This window comes from Asparagus officinalis, chromosome 10 (assembly GCF_001876935.1).
Source record: "Asparagus officinalis chromosome 10, Aspof.V1, whole genome shotgun sequence".
NCBI lineage: Eukaryota > Viridiplantae > Streptophyta > Magnoliopsida > Asparagales > Asparagaceae > Asparagus > Asparagus officinalis.
In genome coordinates this window covers 29915287-29929301 of record NC_033803.1, presented here as the reverse complement: position 1 = coordinate 29929301, position 14015 = coordinate 29915287, and the positions used below count along the sequence as shown (strand labels likewise).

Sequence of the window (14015 nt, the reverse complement as noted above, 5' to 3'; positions counted from 1 at the left end):
GAATTAAGATTAAGTTCTTCATTCCTGGATAGCCTTTACAAAAGCATCCTAAAGTTAATTTTGTGCTGGAAACTATAAGTTTGAACCTCGTTGCCTGAAAACAAACCAAGAACTACTTCTCTCCCCAAAAATCCGTTGTGCTTAAAATCAAGCTCAATTGTTCAACTGCAACTCAACTCTTAAATGAAAATAAATAAATAGGACGATTTAAAAGGTCACGCCATGCCTCAATCAATCACCAATGCTCTTTACACGAACAATCCCCGTTCCGAAAGTGATGAAATCTACTTCTATTTCTAACAATCACATTATGCTTGAAGAACTCAGACACCATCTTCATCAAAGAATGACAATCTTCACAAATCCTCAAATTTTTTACTATGCGCAGTTGAAAACCTGGTTTGGTCTTAATCAACCCAAAAGCAACAGCCAATTTCTCACTATGTTGAGAAAGGCATGCCTCCTTATCCTCCTCCTCTTCAATATCAAACAACATTTGTCCACTGAACGACTGGTGCTCTTTCATTCTCCTAATTCTTCGAAACTCGTCCAACATCAAATAAATCTTTTGAGAATCAGGATGTGAACTGTCTCCAGTTACAAATTCATGCACGATACCACCCAATTCGATTAAACTCGATCCTGGATGCTTTCTAACCTTTTGATCCTTCATTGAGTTTCTGACCTCCTCGACAAGCTCCCATCTTTTATAAGAAGCATATACATTCGACAAGAACACATGAGCTCCAGCATGATGAGGATCTAATTCAAACATTTCCTTTGCAACTTTTTCTCCCATATCAACATCCTTATGAACCCTGCAAGCGACCAAAAGAGCGCCCCAGAGAGCCACATTGGGCTTCAGAGGGATTCTCTGAATCAAACCTAGGGCTTCTTTTAATCTCCCCGCCCTTCCCAAAAGATCCACAATGCAATCATAATGCTCTATTGTTGGCTCAACAAGATAATCTATTTGCATCCGATCGAGCAGTTTGAGTCCCTCATTAACCAAGCCCGAATGGCTGCAAGCGCTTAAAACGGCAGTGAGAGTAACAAAATCGGGATTGATTCCAATTGATTCCATCTCATAGAATAGCCCCAATGCCTCTTTTCCAAGCCCATGAATGGCGAGCCCGCTGATCATCACGCTCCAAACCCTAACATCCTTCTCCTTCATTCCCCGAAACAACAAGCTCGAAATCTCAATATCCCCACATTTTACATACATATTTACCAACACAATCTCCAAGTTTAAGCTCGTCCACATACGATTCCTATCAATATAAGCATGTATCCATCTCCCCACCTCCAACACCCCAAGATGTGCACAAGCCGATACAACAACCAACATCGTGATTTCATCATTCTTAACCTTCGATCGATCCTGCATTACCCTAAACACTCGAATCGCATCATTATACCTCTCGCATTCGATATACCCCTTATTAAGTGCATTCCAAGTAGTAACATCTCTCACAGGACATTTATCGAACAGCTTGATGCAATATCTATAGACCCGCAAGAGGTATAGGAAGTTAATGAGCGAAGTTTGAATATATTCATCAAAATCCTCGAAACCTCGACGGATGAGGGACTCATGAAGCGAGAGGCCGACACATGGGTCCGGGAGAGAGGCGGAGGCTTTGAGGGCAAAAGGGTAAGTGTAGTTGTACAGGGCATGAGCCGAAAGAGGGCAATGGCTTCTGTTGGGTTTTGGCTGTGAGCGTAGCCTCAGATTAAGGAGTTCCAAGTGAAAGTATTGGGCTGGGTTTGGATTTAGGAGAAGACGGAGCGAGCGTAGGGGAAATTTGAGGGGTGAGAGGTGGCAATGTCGGTGATGAGCTTGTTGATGAGGAGAGGGTTGTGGATTCCTTGGGTTCGGATTAGGTTGGCGTGGGTTTGTTTGAGGGTTTTGATGTTGGATGAAGTAGAGAAGTTGAAGGGTTGGAGGAGTTTTGAGTTTGAATTTTGGCAGGAGTTAATGGTCGGGAGCAGTGCTCTCATCTTTTTAGGGTTTGAGCAGTGATGATGTACGATGGCATCCGTGATTTGAATTGATATGACAACTTATGCACGTGGCTCGCACGTGCTATTTGAAATTTGCGGATGAAGAGAGAAGCGTATGAGATTTCCTTGCAAGCTCAAGAATGATGTAGGCATAAAAAAATTCTTATAGACATCCAAATACAGCTCAACACTAAGAAAAGAACAATGTGCATGCTCGTGACAAAATACACAGACGCGTGTTAACATAACAACAGATGATGATGCGCATTAGCGCGGCAGCCTATGGTGACGCGCATAGGCGCGACAGCGAAGGGTGACGCGCGTATGCATGGCGGCGAAGTGTGACGCGCGTATGCGCGACGGTGAAGTGTGACGCGCGTATGCGCGGCAGGGTATGGTGACGCGCAAATAGCAGGGTAATCTCCTATGTGATTTGCTGACAGTTTTTAACATCTTTTGAGAGTCCACGTGATGGCATACCAGAAGTAGAACATGTGCTAACATGGAGGGGTAGTTATAGGTCGAGAAAAGTGGCATTTCGTGAGTTTAAAGTCATGGGAAGACAGTTATAAATGTGGCAGAACGTAGCTGAAACTGCCTCTTCAGTCGCGGCAGTGGAGACTGACGCGCTAAAGGCCGCGTCAGTGATGGCTACCGCGCCCAAAGAGAATTTTTCTGGTCAGTTATATTGCTTCCATTTCCACTGTTATGCACCCCTATCCCTATAAATACCTATTTACACACGAAATCAAGGACAGAGAGCAGATTAGAGCAAATAATCTTGGGCATTTGACTAATTTTGAGCAAGAGAGTATTAATTCCTCAAAAATACTTCCAAGAATCTTTCGTTGATTCCTATAGATTTAAGCCTTGACTTAATCTTTGGAAGAGTGAACATCTTACACCGATAAGATATTTACTTCAAATTCTAACTTCGATAAACAATGAGAGAATCCCCAAAGCCTTTCACAATTCAATCAGAATCTTGTGAATTGGTGGTCCACGAGTTAACGCACTTCCGGCACAGGCAAAGTCCCCACAAAAATAGGAGTTGATAAACAATTCCTGTGTTATTTTCTAGAGAGTTGTAATTTTCTTATTTTATTGTGTAATTCATTGTAAGCAATTGAAGTTTTAATGGATTCCATTTTAAAATAACCTTTCGAATAAAACGAACTGGCGACCACAGTGGGAGTCAACGGTCTCGCTACCGAGACTGTTGCGTCATAGCCGATCAAGATTATGATTAATGAAGAGATCGAATATGAGTTCGATCAGGCAAAATTTGAGGAGTATCTGTCATCCTCATCCTCAAAATTTTCTTCGCCTCGTAAATGCAGGAAGATTTTATCTTCTAAGAAGGTTTATCAGTCTTTAACTCCGATAAAGACTACGGGTAGGATTCTTACCCGATCATTACCAAGGACTCTGCTAGCAACATCTCTGCTCCAAATGACCATTCTCTAATTAAGGGGTCATTAAATCAAAGCTTATCGGTACTGACGAAGAGGGCTCGACAGAAACATAATGTCATATAATATTAAAAATTATTTCCATTATTTAATAGATATTGTAATAAAATATGTACATGACATAAATATTTAATAATTTAAATGGTTTAATTATATCAATAGTGTTACTTAAACTAATGATTACATTATTATTTAATAATTATACTCCTAAATAATTGTTTAATAGTATAATAAAAAAATTTAAATAACTATTAAATGTATGTTAATAATATTATAAGTACTAATATTAGTATAAGTTAAAAAAATTTAATCATAGTACAATAAAATAATTTTTAATGGTTATATATAATTTATTAAATAATATAATATTAATTACAACAAAATATCCACGTGCAAAGCACGTGCATTATACTAGTATAAAATAAATAAGAAAATGTTCAAATTATAAGTGCATACCAAAACTAATATCCGTTCAATCATGATGGTTTAGTGAAATTTGATGGTGATTTTCTAGGAAAATAATTGATGGAATTTTATGCAGAATGCCTTTATAGTTTAGTACTCAAATGAACATGTAACATTTTCTCACCATCAAATATTTGTGAAATAAATTAAAGTCCCAGAACTTTTCGTAAGTCAAAAGAATGGTACTATGATGATTGATCACAACAACCACCACCACAGTAATAAGAATCACATGAATAAGGTTCATGCGACTAGAAGTAATCATAAACTTACCACAGACACATTTAGCCCTTAAAATAGGGTGGGTGGGAAATTCTTAGAAAATAGAAGACTTCCATTGATTTAATTTTCTAACTCTCAAGAATTCTTCGGTAGATGAACCATTGCCAAGTCTGCCATAACCATACATTTTTTACAGCATACTTACTACATAATAACTTTGACCGGTTGAGATACAGGAGGAAACCAAACAATAGATATCATTTTAATTCGGTAAGTACTCTTAATGATTTAGATATTTTCTTGTTTCAATAAATTTGTTAGAATTAATATGAAGCTATAATCCTCTTGATTTTCCCATTTCATCTGTCAGCACTATTGATAGGACCACATTCCTTAAACATTTGGATCAAGTTATCCTTTGTAACTGATTCAGACAATTTTTTTTACAAACACATTTGTGAACTTTGTAGATCCATTTACCCGATCCCTCTCCTGTAGGCGAATAAATATCCCAGAAGAATTTTTCAAAACAGACTCATTCCCCCTTTTTTTTTTTAACCGACCCTTTTTTTTTATTTACCAAAACCGACCCGATTTGGTAATTAGCTACTTAATTACCTTCTTAAACAGTCAGGGTTGGCAACCCCGACTATTTAGGACATTAATTTTTAGGGTTTAAGGCTTCTAATTAGGGTTTAACACCTTCCTAAATAGTCGGGGTTGGCAACCCCGACTGTTTAGGATGGTGATTAAGCTGCTAATTACAAAATCAGGTCGGTTTTGGTAAATAAAAAAAATGGGTCGGTTTAAAAAAAATGGGAATGGGTCTATTTTGAAAAATTCTTCAATATCCCAACAACCCCGACTATTTAGGACATTAATTTTTAGGGTTTAAGGCTTCTAATTAGGGTTTAACACCTTCCTAAATAGTCGGGGTTGGCAACCCCGACTGTTTAGGATGGTGATTAAGCTGCTAATTACAAAATCAGGTCGGTTTTGGTAAATAAAAAAAATGGGTCGGTTTAAAAAAAATGGGAATGGGTCTATTTTGAAAAATTCTTCAATATCCCAACATATACCTTTCTATTGTTAAACAACATGCCGTTAAGCTGTGATATAGCCTTTTGAGCCGATTCTTCATGTTCAAACTGTACAAAAGCACAGTGCCAAAGGAGGCAAAAGTTTCGTGCAACGTCTTGTTGTCAATGGTTGGGTCAAGTTTTTTAATAAATACATTACCATGACCATTTTTCCTCTAGCTAGGAACTCTGTTTGAGAACATGATCCTAATATAATAGTAGTAAAATTCAGTGTCTTCAAAGCTCGAGTGGCGTCTTGATGATTATGGAAGTTTACATAACCATAACCATAAAGCTGCGCGTCGTCCACGGAGACATCGAGATCGCCGACGTAGAGCGAGGCACTAGAGAAAACCCCCACCGACAGCAGCCCCATAGGCAACATCTGCGGCGGAATGAGTTGCGGAGAGGGAAGGGACGTGCTGGTGGCGGAGGAATCGCCATTATGTTAGAGACCCTAAGCTATGTTCCAAAAAAATCTCTCGTGACTTGATCCCTAGGAATCCGAACCGACACGAACTGATTAAAATAATTGTAAAGCTGCGCGTCGTCCACGGAGAGATCGCCAACGTAGAGCGAGGCACCGGAGAAAAACCCCACCGGCGGCGGCCCCATTGGCGATATCTGCGGCGGAGAGAGCTGCGTTGGTGTGGCTGCTGGGATTAATTCTAACAAGACTATTGACTTTGAGAAAGCTTTTTATTTGTATAGCCTTGTTTTATAGATTGAGAAAAAAAACACCATTCTAATTAAATGTTCTATGAAAAATCCATGAATTAAGATTAAGTTCTTCATTCCTGGATAGCCTTTACAAAAGCATCCTAAAGTTAATTTTGTGCTGGAAACTATAAGTTTGAACCTCGTTGCCTGAAAACAAACCAAGAACTACTTCTCTCCCCAAAAATCCGTTGTGCTTAAAATCAAGCTCAATTGTTCAACTGCAACTCAACTCTTAAATGAAAATAAATAAATAGGACGATTTAAAAGGTCACGCCATGCCTCAATCAATCACCAATGCTCTTTACACGAACAATCCCCGTTCCGAAAGTGATGAAATCTACTTCTATTTCTAACAATCACATTATGCTTGAAGAACTCAGACACCATCTTCATCAAAGAATGACAATCTTCACAAATCCTCAAATTTTTTACTATGCGCAGTTGAAAACCTGGTTTGGTCTTAATCAACCCAAAAGCAACAGCCAATTTCTCACTATGTTGAGAAAGGCATGCCTCCTTATCCTCCTCCTCTTCAATATCAAACAACATTTGTCCACTGAACGACTGGTGCTCTTTCATTCTCCTAATTCTTCGAAACTCATCCAACATCAAATAAATCTTTTGAGAATCAGGATGTGAACTGTCTCCAGTTACAAATTCATGCACGATACCACCCAATTCGATTAAACTCGATCCTGGATGCTTTCTAACCTTTTGATCCTTCATTGAGTTTCTGACCTCCTCGACAAGCTCCCATCTTTTATAAGAAGCATATACATTCGACAAGAACACATGAGCTCCAGCATGATGAGGATCTAATTCAAACATTTCCTTTGCAACTTTTTCTCCCATATCAACATCCTTATGAACCCTGCAAGCGACCAAAAGAGCGCCCCAGAGAGCCACATTGGGCTTCAGAGGGATTCTCTGAATCAAACCTAGGGCTTCTTTTAATCTCCCCGCCCTTCCCAAAAGATCCACAATGCAATCATAATGCTCTATTGTTGGCTCAACAAGATAATCTATTTGCATCCGATCGAGCAGTTTGAGTCCCTCATTAACCAAGCCCGAATGGCTGCAAGCGCTTAAAACGGCAGTGAGAGTAACAAAATCGGGATTGATTCCAATTGATTCCATCTCATAGAATAGCCCCAATGCCTCTTTTCCAAGCCCATGAATGGCGAGCCCGCTGATCATCACGCTCCAAACCCTAACATCCTTCTCCTTCATTCCCCGAAACAACAAGCTCGAAATCTCAACATCCCCACATTTTACATACATATTTACCAACACAATCTCCAAGTTTAAGCTCGTCCTCATACGATTCCTATCAATATAAGCATGTATCCATCTCCCCACCTCCAACACCCCAAGATGTGCACAAGCCGATACAACAACCAACATCGTGATTTCATCATTCTTAACCTTCGATCGATCCTGCATTACCCTAAACACTCGAATCGCATCATTATACCTCTCGCATTCGATATACCCCTTATTAAGTGCATTCCAAGTAGTAACATCTCTCACAGGACATTTATCGAACAGCTTGATGCAATATCTATAGACCCGCAAGAGGCATAGGAAGTTAATGAGCGAAGTTTGAATATATTCATCAAAATCCTCGAAACCTCGACGGATGAGGGACTCATGAAGCGAGAGGCCGACACATGGGTCCGGGAGAGAGGCGGAGGCTTTGAGGGAAAAAGGGTAAGTGTAGTTGTACAGGGCATGAGCCGAAAGAGGGCAATGGCTTCTGTTGGGTTTTGGCTGTGAGCGTAGCCTCAGATTAAGGAGTTCCAAGTGAAAGTATTGGGCTGGGTTTGGATTTAGGAGAAGACGGAGCGAGCGTAGGGGAAATTTGAGGGGTGAGAGGTGGCAATGTCGGTGATGAGCTTGTTGATGAGGAGAGGGTTGTGGATTCCTTGGGTTCGGATTAGGTTGGCGTGGGTTTGTTTGAGGGTTTTGATGTTGGATGAAGTAGAGAAGTTGAAGGGTTGGAGGAGTTTTGAGCTTGAATTTTGGCAGGAGTTAATGGTCGGGAGCAGTGCTCTCATCTTTTTAGGGTTTGAGCAGTGATGATGTACGATGGCATCCGTGATTTGAATTGATATGACAACTTATGCACGTGGCTCGCACGTGCTATTTGAAATTTGCGGATGAAGGGAGAAGCGTATGAGATTTCCTTGCAAGCTCAAGAATGATGTAGGCATAAAAAAATTCTTATAGACATCCAAATAAAGCTCAAGACTAAGAAAAGAACAATGTGCATGCTCGTGACAAAATACACTGACGCGTGTTAACATAACAACAGATGATGATGCACATTAGCGCGGCAGCCTATGGTGACGCGCATAGGCGCGGCAGCGAACGCGCGTATGCACGACGGCGAAGTGTGACGCGCGTATGCGCGACGGTGAAGTGTGACGCGCGTATGCGCGGCAGGGTATGGTGACGCGCAAATAGCAGGGTAATCTCCTATGTGATTTGCTGACAGTTTTTAACATCTTTTGTGAGTCCACGTGATGGCATACCAGAAGTAGAACATGTGCTAACATGGAGGGGTAGTTATAGGTCGAGAAAAGTGGCATTTCGTGAGTTTAAAGTCATGGGAAGACAGTTATAAATGTGGCAGAACGTAGCTGAAACTGCCTCTTCAGTCGCGGCAGTGGAGACTGACGCGCTAAAGGCCGCGTCAGTGATGGCTACCGCGCCCAAAGAGAATTTTTCTGGTTAGTTATATTGCTTCCATTTCCACTGTTATGCACCCCTATCCCTATAAATACCTATTTACACACGAAATCAAGGACAGAGAGCAGATTAGAGCAAATAATCTTGGGCATTTGACTAATTTTGAGCAAGAGAGTCTTAATTCCTCAAAAATACTTCCAAGAATCTTTCGTTGATTCCTATAGATTTAAGCCTTGACTTAATCTTTGGAAGAGTGAACATCTTACACCGATAAGATATTTACTTCAAATTCTAACTTCGATAAACAAAGAGAGAATCCCCAAAGCCTTTCACAATTCAATCAGAATCTTGTGAATTGGTGGTCCACGAGTTAACGCACTTCCGGCACAGGCAAAGTCCCCACAAAAATAGGAGTTGATAAACAATTCCTGTGTTATTTTCTAGAGAGTTGTAATTTTCTTATTTTATTGTGTAATTCATTGTAAGCAATTGAAGTTTTAATGGATTCCATTTTAAAATAACCTTTCGAAGAAAACGAACTGGCAACCACAGTGGGAGTCAACGGTCTCGCTACCGAGACTGTTGCGTCATAGCCGATCAAGATTATGATTAATGAAGAGATCGAATATGAGTTCGATCAGGCAAAATTTGAGGAGTATCTGTCATCCTCATCCTCAAAACAAAATTTGAGGAGTATCTGTCATCCTCATCCTCAAAATTTTCTTCGCCTCGTAAATGCAGGAAGATTTTATCTTCTAAGAAGGTTTATCAGTCTTTAACTCCGATAAAGACTACGGGTAGGATTCTTACCCGATCATTACCAAGGACTCTGCTAGCAACATCTCTGCTCCAAATGACCATTCTCTAATTAAGGGGTCATTAAATCAAAGCTTATCGGTACTGACGAAGAGGGCTCGACAGAGACAACGTCAGCGTCGCGCTGGTCGTCAGCGTCGTGCTGGTCAATTGGCCGACGAAGAGGGCTCGACAGAGACAACGTCAGCGTCGCGCTGGTCGTCAGCGTCGTGCTGGTCAATTGGCTAAAGCCTTAGAAAAAACCGACGGGGCGTCAGCGTCGCGCTGGTCGTCAGCGTCGTGCTGGTCAATTGGCTAAAGCCTTAGAAAAAACCGACGGGGCTCGCTACTACGTGGACCTAGAGTTGAAGAAGCAACGAGCGAACCAGTTGCCTCAACAGTAAACCACTCACATTTCTGCACAACTCACGACAGAAGAATGGACTTTCATCAAAAGGGCTCGTTCGACCCTCAAAGAATGCATACAAAAGCATCGTGTAAACGCTGCTCGTACCTGTGCCCTTCGTGAATGAACGCAAGAAGGGAAGAAAGAAATGGTGTCTGAAGAATCACCAAAGAATTGCAAAGTTTGGATTCCCAAAACTGAACATGCACAAAAATTGGATTAAGGAGATTCAGCCCTTAACCACAACAGTCTATACTGCCACGACAAGTCCTTCAAACACGACAGTCCATACTGTCACGGCAAGCCCTTTAACCGCGGCAGTCACAACTGTCACGACACTTCTTCCAACTGCGACAGTTTCCACTATTGCGGCACACCATTCGACCGTGACGCTTACCCCTGCCGCGACCAAGAGAAAGTTCACAAAATCACCCCTTCGGCCCCGTCAACGTCCACTCCTGATCCCTCTACTGCAACTATGTTTATTCCATCACCAGTGAAGCATTGGGTCAGTCCTGACCTGTCAAAATTCAAAGTTACAATGGCGGATCGTCTCGGTCCTTTAACTGATGATCGAGGCAGAGCTTCAATTAAAGAACGCTTGGGTCCGATAAACGAATCCCGAGTAAATTCTTATACTGGGGGTCGTAAGTATCCTCCTATCAAAACAAAACAAGCCCAAAAAGAGAAGATACTAATTCACTCTCTTTTAGGGCCTGTAAAGACTCCACACTCACAGGGGGTGGGGTGTAAACACATAACCTTGGATCGCTCAGACGTGATGATAAGTCATCCTGTGCATGTTAATAAGGTTCAAAAGGCAAAAGATAGGTTGCTCGAATCATGGTAATGATGAGCTGTACTATCAAACTAATAAGTCACGAAAAAGGGTTGCTAGAGAAACAGAGTCTCATTGCGCATGCACTACAACAAAATACAACATTACCGACGAAACAAAAACGTCGGCAAAAGTTTAAAAAACGTCGGGAAAAATCTTTCCTGACGCAAAATGCAGCGTCGCTAACGCGTCGCCAAAAGTGCGTCAAGGAAAGTATTTGGCGACGCAAATACACTGCGTCGCCAAAAGTATACTTTTGGCGACGCGTCATGCGTCGGGAAAAGTGTATTTTTTAGCGACGCATAATATTTTACGTCGGCAAAAGTGTACTTTTGGCGACGCATGCAGCGTCGGCAAAAGCTATGCGTCGGCAAAAGTTTAGCTTTTAGCGACGCTATCCTGCGTCGCTAAAAGTATAACTTTTAGCGACGCTTCACTCTGCGTCGCTAAAAGCTATACTTTTGGCGACGCAAGATAGCGTCGCTAAAAGCTATACTATTGTCAACGTAAGGTAGCGTCGGCAAAAGTGTAGCTTTTAGCGACGCATAATGAAGCGTCGCTAAAAGCTATACTTTTGGCAACGCAAGATAGCGTCGCTAAAAGCTATACTTTTACCGACGCAAGATAGCGTCGGCAAAAGTATAATTTTTAGCAACGGTAAAAAGTATAATTTTGTCGATACTAATTTGCATCGCCAAAAGTAATATCATTTCTGTCAACTACAAGCCTACATTGTACCTGAACATCCACAAAAAATTTACTCCCATTCATATCAACAAAGAAACCAAACATCAAATTATACTCCAAACAAGTTGCATATTATGATAAACAAAGAATTTGCTCCCATTGCAAAATAATTACATTCATTTCCATTTCCAAATCAACACTCAAAGACCTGTTTAAATATTCCAGTTTGCCATATTCATTGTTTTCCATTTCAGAGAATGACACATTATAAGATTTACAGGAAACTAAACTAAGTTGAAAAAAAGAAAACTTAAAGTGAAAGAACGGCACGATCAGTGAACCTCTTCACAGATGAAGGTATATTCTCTGGTAGAGTTTTTGCGACTCTGTCTAACTCCTGCATTTGTTGCTTTGCAGTCACTCTATCAGGGCCACTAAACATATTCATAAGCTCTTTCATGTGTGGTAGTCTTTCCATCAGTTCTTTGATTATTTCCTGTTAGAGATGTTAAAGATATCAGTTCTTTGATTAAACAGTCTTCTATACAGTTTAAAACAAAAGCAAGATTTTCAAGCAAAATCATAGCAAAGATCATGCAGAAAGAAACTAAATGCATTTGAAAATTACGCAAAAAGGAAATTACAGACACCCTAACCCATCCATCTCCAACTAGTATTTTCTTCTTCAACATTCGTTCTTTATTATCAGCATAAGCTTCAGCTATCTCTCCTTCTATAGGAATAAAATAGCTTCTATAGGAACATCCTTGTGGCAAGTCTTTTACCCTTACTCTGCGGAGACATATGCTTCAGCTTCAGATTTTTGAAAAATATATTTAGCATCAGACCTCATTTTTTGCTTTCTTAAAATTATTTCACTTGAACTCCAGAAGTCAAGTGTTTTCATTCTTTTAGTTACACTAGTATGTCATACGTGCGTTGCACGTGATGCATATTAAGAAACTACATGAGTTTAAATATTTGAGGCAACAACAGAGAAAAGCAAACAAAAGCCTCTACCAACCTCATTCATTAGACACAAGAAAACAACGCAATAGAGGATACAACATGTAAAAAGACAAAAAACCAGCTCCACACTTCATATACACTATAACCAATTCAAGCTGCTCAAAATCAAAATAGAACCATTTGCTTTAGATGTCGAAGTTCCATAAATACGAACTTTGTACCGGGCAAATTATTTCTTTCCTCTTAGTTTCACTCTCAAGACCCTCTCTAGTTTGGTAATTATCTACTAATTTGGAATTGCTTTTTAAGACACGTACTCTTGAATCACTTGAGGCTTCTCATTGATGAGCTGCAACATCATGGATGTATGTTGGCAACATCATTCATTACACATCCTCCACAAACAATTACTATGCAATAACTTATGTTGGCAATGCAAACCTAACCAAATCCGTTCAAGAAAACCAACCAACAAACAAACGTGCATTTTATGTGAATCTGAGTCATTGTTTAATCCATTTGTATGAGCTAAATGCAACTCTTTAGATATATAGAAAGTTGTCTTAAGCAAGAATGGCTATTAAATCTGTAATTCTATCATTTTGAAGTTTGTTTGGAACCGGTGGAAGGCACATATGTAAGTGCAGATGAAATTCATGGACCTGATATCAATAATTCTAAAGCTCAATAATCGAACTCATGGATCTGCAGTGGAAGCAATAGGAACTCTAAAGGCTCTTGCATGTATAGAATTAAGTGTAAATAATCAAATAAAACACACAATAGCATCTCCCTCATATGCTCTCTTTATTATCAAAATAATGAAAAGGAAAATGAAACGTAATTTACCTTTCAACAGATGAGTTCTCCCACTAACCTCAAAGTCCCTAAAAATCCAAGGACTGCAACCAAATTGATTAATGCAAACAGATCCAGAAGCACGACTTATTTCTTCCATTGCTATACAGTGATACAAGTAATCAGGACCAAGGCCTCCATATTCCTCTACAGTGGAAACAATTGAGTCAAACAAGATGAGATATAGTGAATTTCACGGGCAATAGACAAATGAAAAGGTAGGTACTAAAGGAGACTAGAAATGTCATCCATGAAAAAAAAATCACCACATACAAAATAACACCAAAGCATGAAACATAACATAATAACACCAAAGTATTGCAACTAAGTAACAGGAAAATCACCACATACAAGAAACTCTAAGGACACAAAGGGGGTTTGGAATATTTTAGCATCAATGAGACATGAGTTGTGATGACATAATCCCTAATAGAATTACTAACCTTTGAGCCCTTTGCTAGCCATAGAAGCTTTACTTCCATGTCAGATCTCGAATGCACTATACCACAAGGCAAATAACCAATACAGGATTCACTTGTACCAGAGTCCTGAATGTTAGACATGAAATCATTAATTGTTGTTAATGCTGCAACGCAAACAAACTCATAACATCATGTAAACTTTAACGTGATGAAACACTAGCTGACAGCTTAAGTTTCACAAACCAACAACATTGGGAAGGGAAAGGCATATTGCGAAAATAACTAATCATAAGCAGCTCCTAGAAATGAAAATGATCAAAGGAATGTTCTGATTGTTTCTTAAAAAAGAACAAAAAAGTTTTACCAATATCGTATCAAAGGGAT

At 39.9% G+C, this 14015-nt stretch overlaps 3 protein-coding genes across 5 annotated transcripts; all 3 read right to left on the bottom strand.

The window, feature by feature from the left end:
• Nucleotides 236–1390, bottom strand: LOC109826591 (pentatricopeptide repeat-containing protein At5g66520-like). Its single transcript, XM_020393617.1, has one exon. The coding sequence runs from the start codon at nt 1388–1390 to the stop codon at nt 236–238; it is 1155 nt and encodes a 384-aa protein (XP_020249206.1).
• LOC109826590 (pentatricopeptide repeat-containing protein At5g66520-like) lies at nt 6254–7408 on the bottom strand. Its single transcript, XM_020393616.1, has one exon. The coding sequence runs from the start codon at nt 7406–7408 to the stop codon at nt 6254–6256; it is 1155 nt and encodes a 384-aa protein (XP_020249205.1).
• LOC109825836 lies at nt 11515–13753 on the bottom strand. 3 transcript variants are annotated; one of them, XM_020392744.1, is made up of 3 exons: nt 13653–13753; nt 13201–13356; nt 11515–11878 (listed from the first exon to the last, which is right to left on the bottom strand). In XM_020392744.1, exons 1-3 carry the CDS (start codon nt 13672–13674, stop codon nt 11817–11819), a joined length of 240 nt encoding a protein of 79 aa, XP_020248333.1. In that variant the 5' UTR covers nt 13675–13753; the 3' UTR covers nt 11515–11816. The 3 variants fall into 3 exon arrangements, 2 of the variants coding, with proteins under 2 accessions (XP_020248333.1, XP_020248332.1); XM_020392743.1 differs by having other exon boundaries at nt 13229–13356; XR_002243110.1 differs by lacking the exon at nt 11515–11878 and adding an exon at nt 12004–12174 and having other exon boundaries at nt 13229–13356.

Excerpts from the sequence above, each read along its gene's own strand:
- LOC109826591 (XM_020393617.1), bottom strand. The coding sequence starts at position 1,390 with ATGCAGGATCGATCGAAGGTTAAGAATGATGAAATCACGATGTTGGTT.
- LOC109826590 (XM_020393616.1), bottom strand. The coding sequence starts at position 7,408 with ATGCAGGATCGATCGAAGGTTAAGAATGATGAAATCACGATGTTGGTT.
- LOC109825836 (XM_020392743.1), bottom strand. The coding sequence starts at position 13,674 with ATGGCTAGCAAAGGGCTCAAAG. Across the intron at positions 13,357-13,652 it reads GGCTAGCAAAGGGCTCAAAG|AGGAATATGGAGGCCTTGGT; the intron begins GTTAGTAATTCT and ends TTTCCACTGTAG. Across the intron at positions 11,879-13,228 it reads GGATTTTTAGGGACTTTGAG|GAAATAATCAAAGAACTGAT; the intron begins GTTAGTGGGAGA and ends CATCTCTAACAG.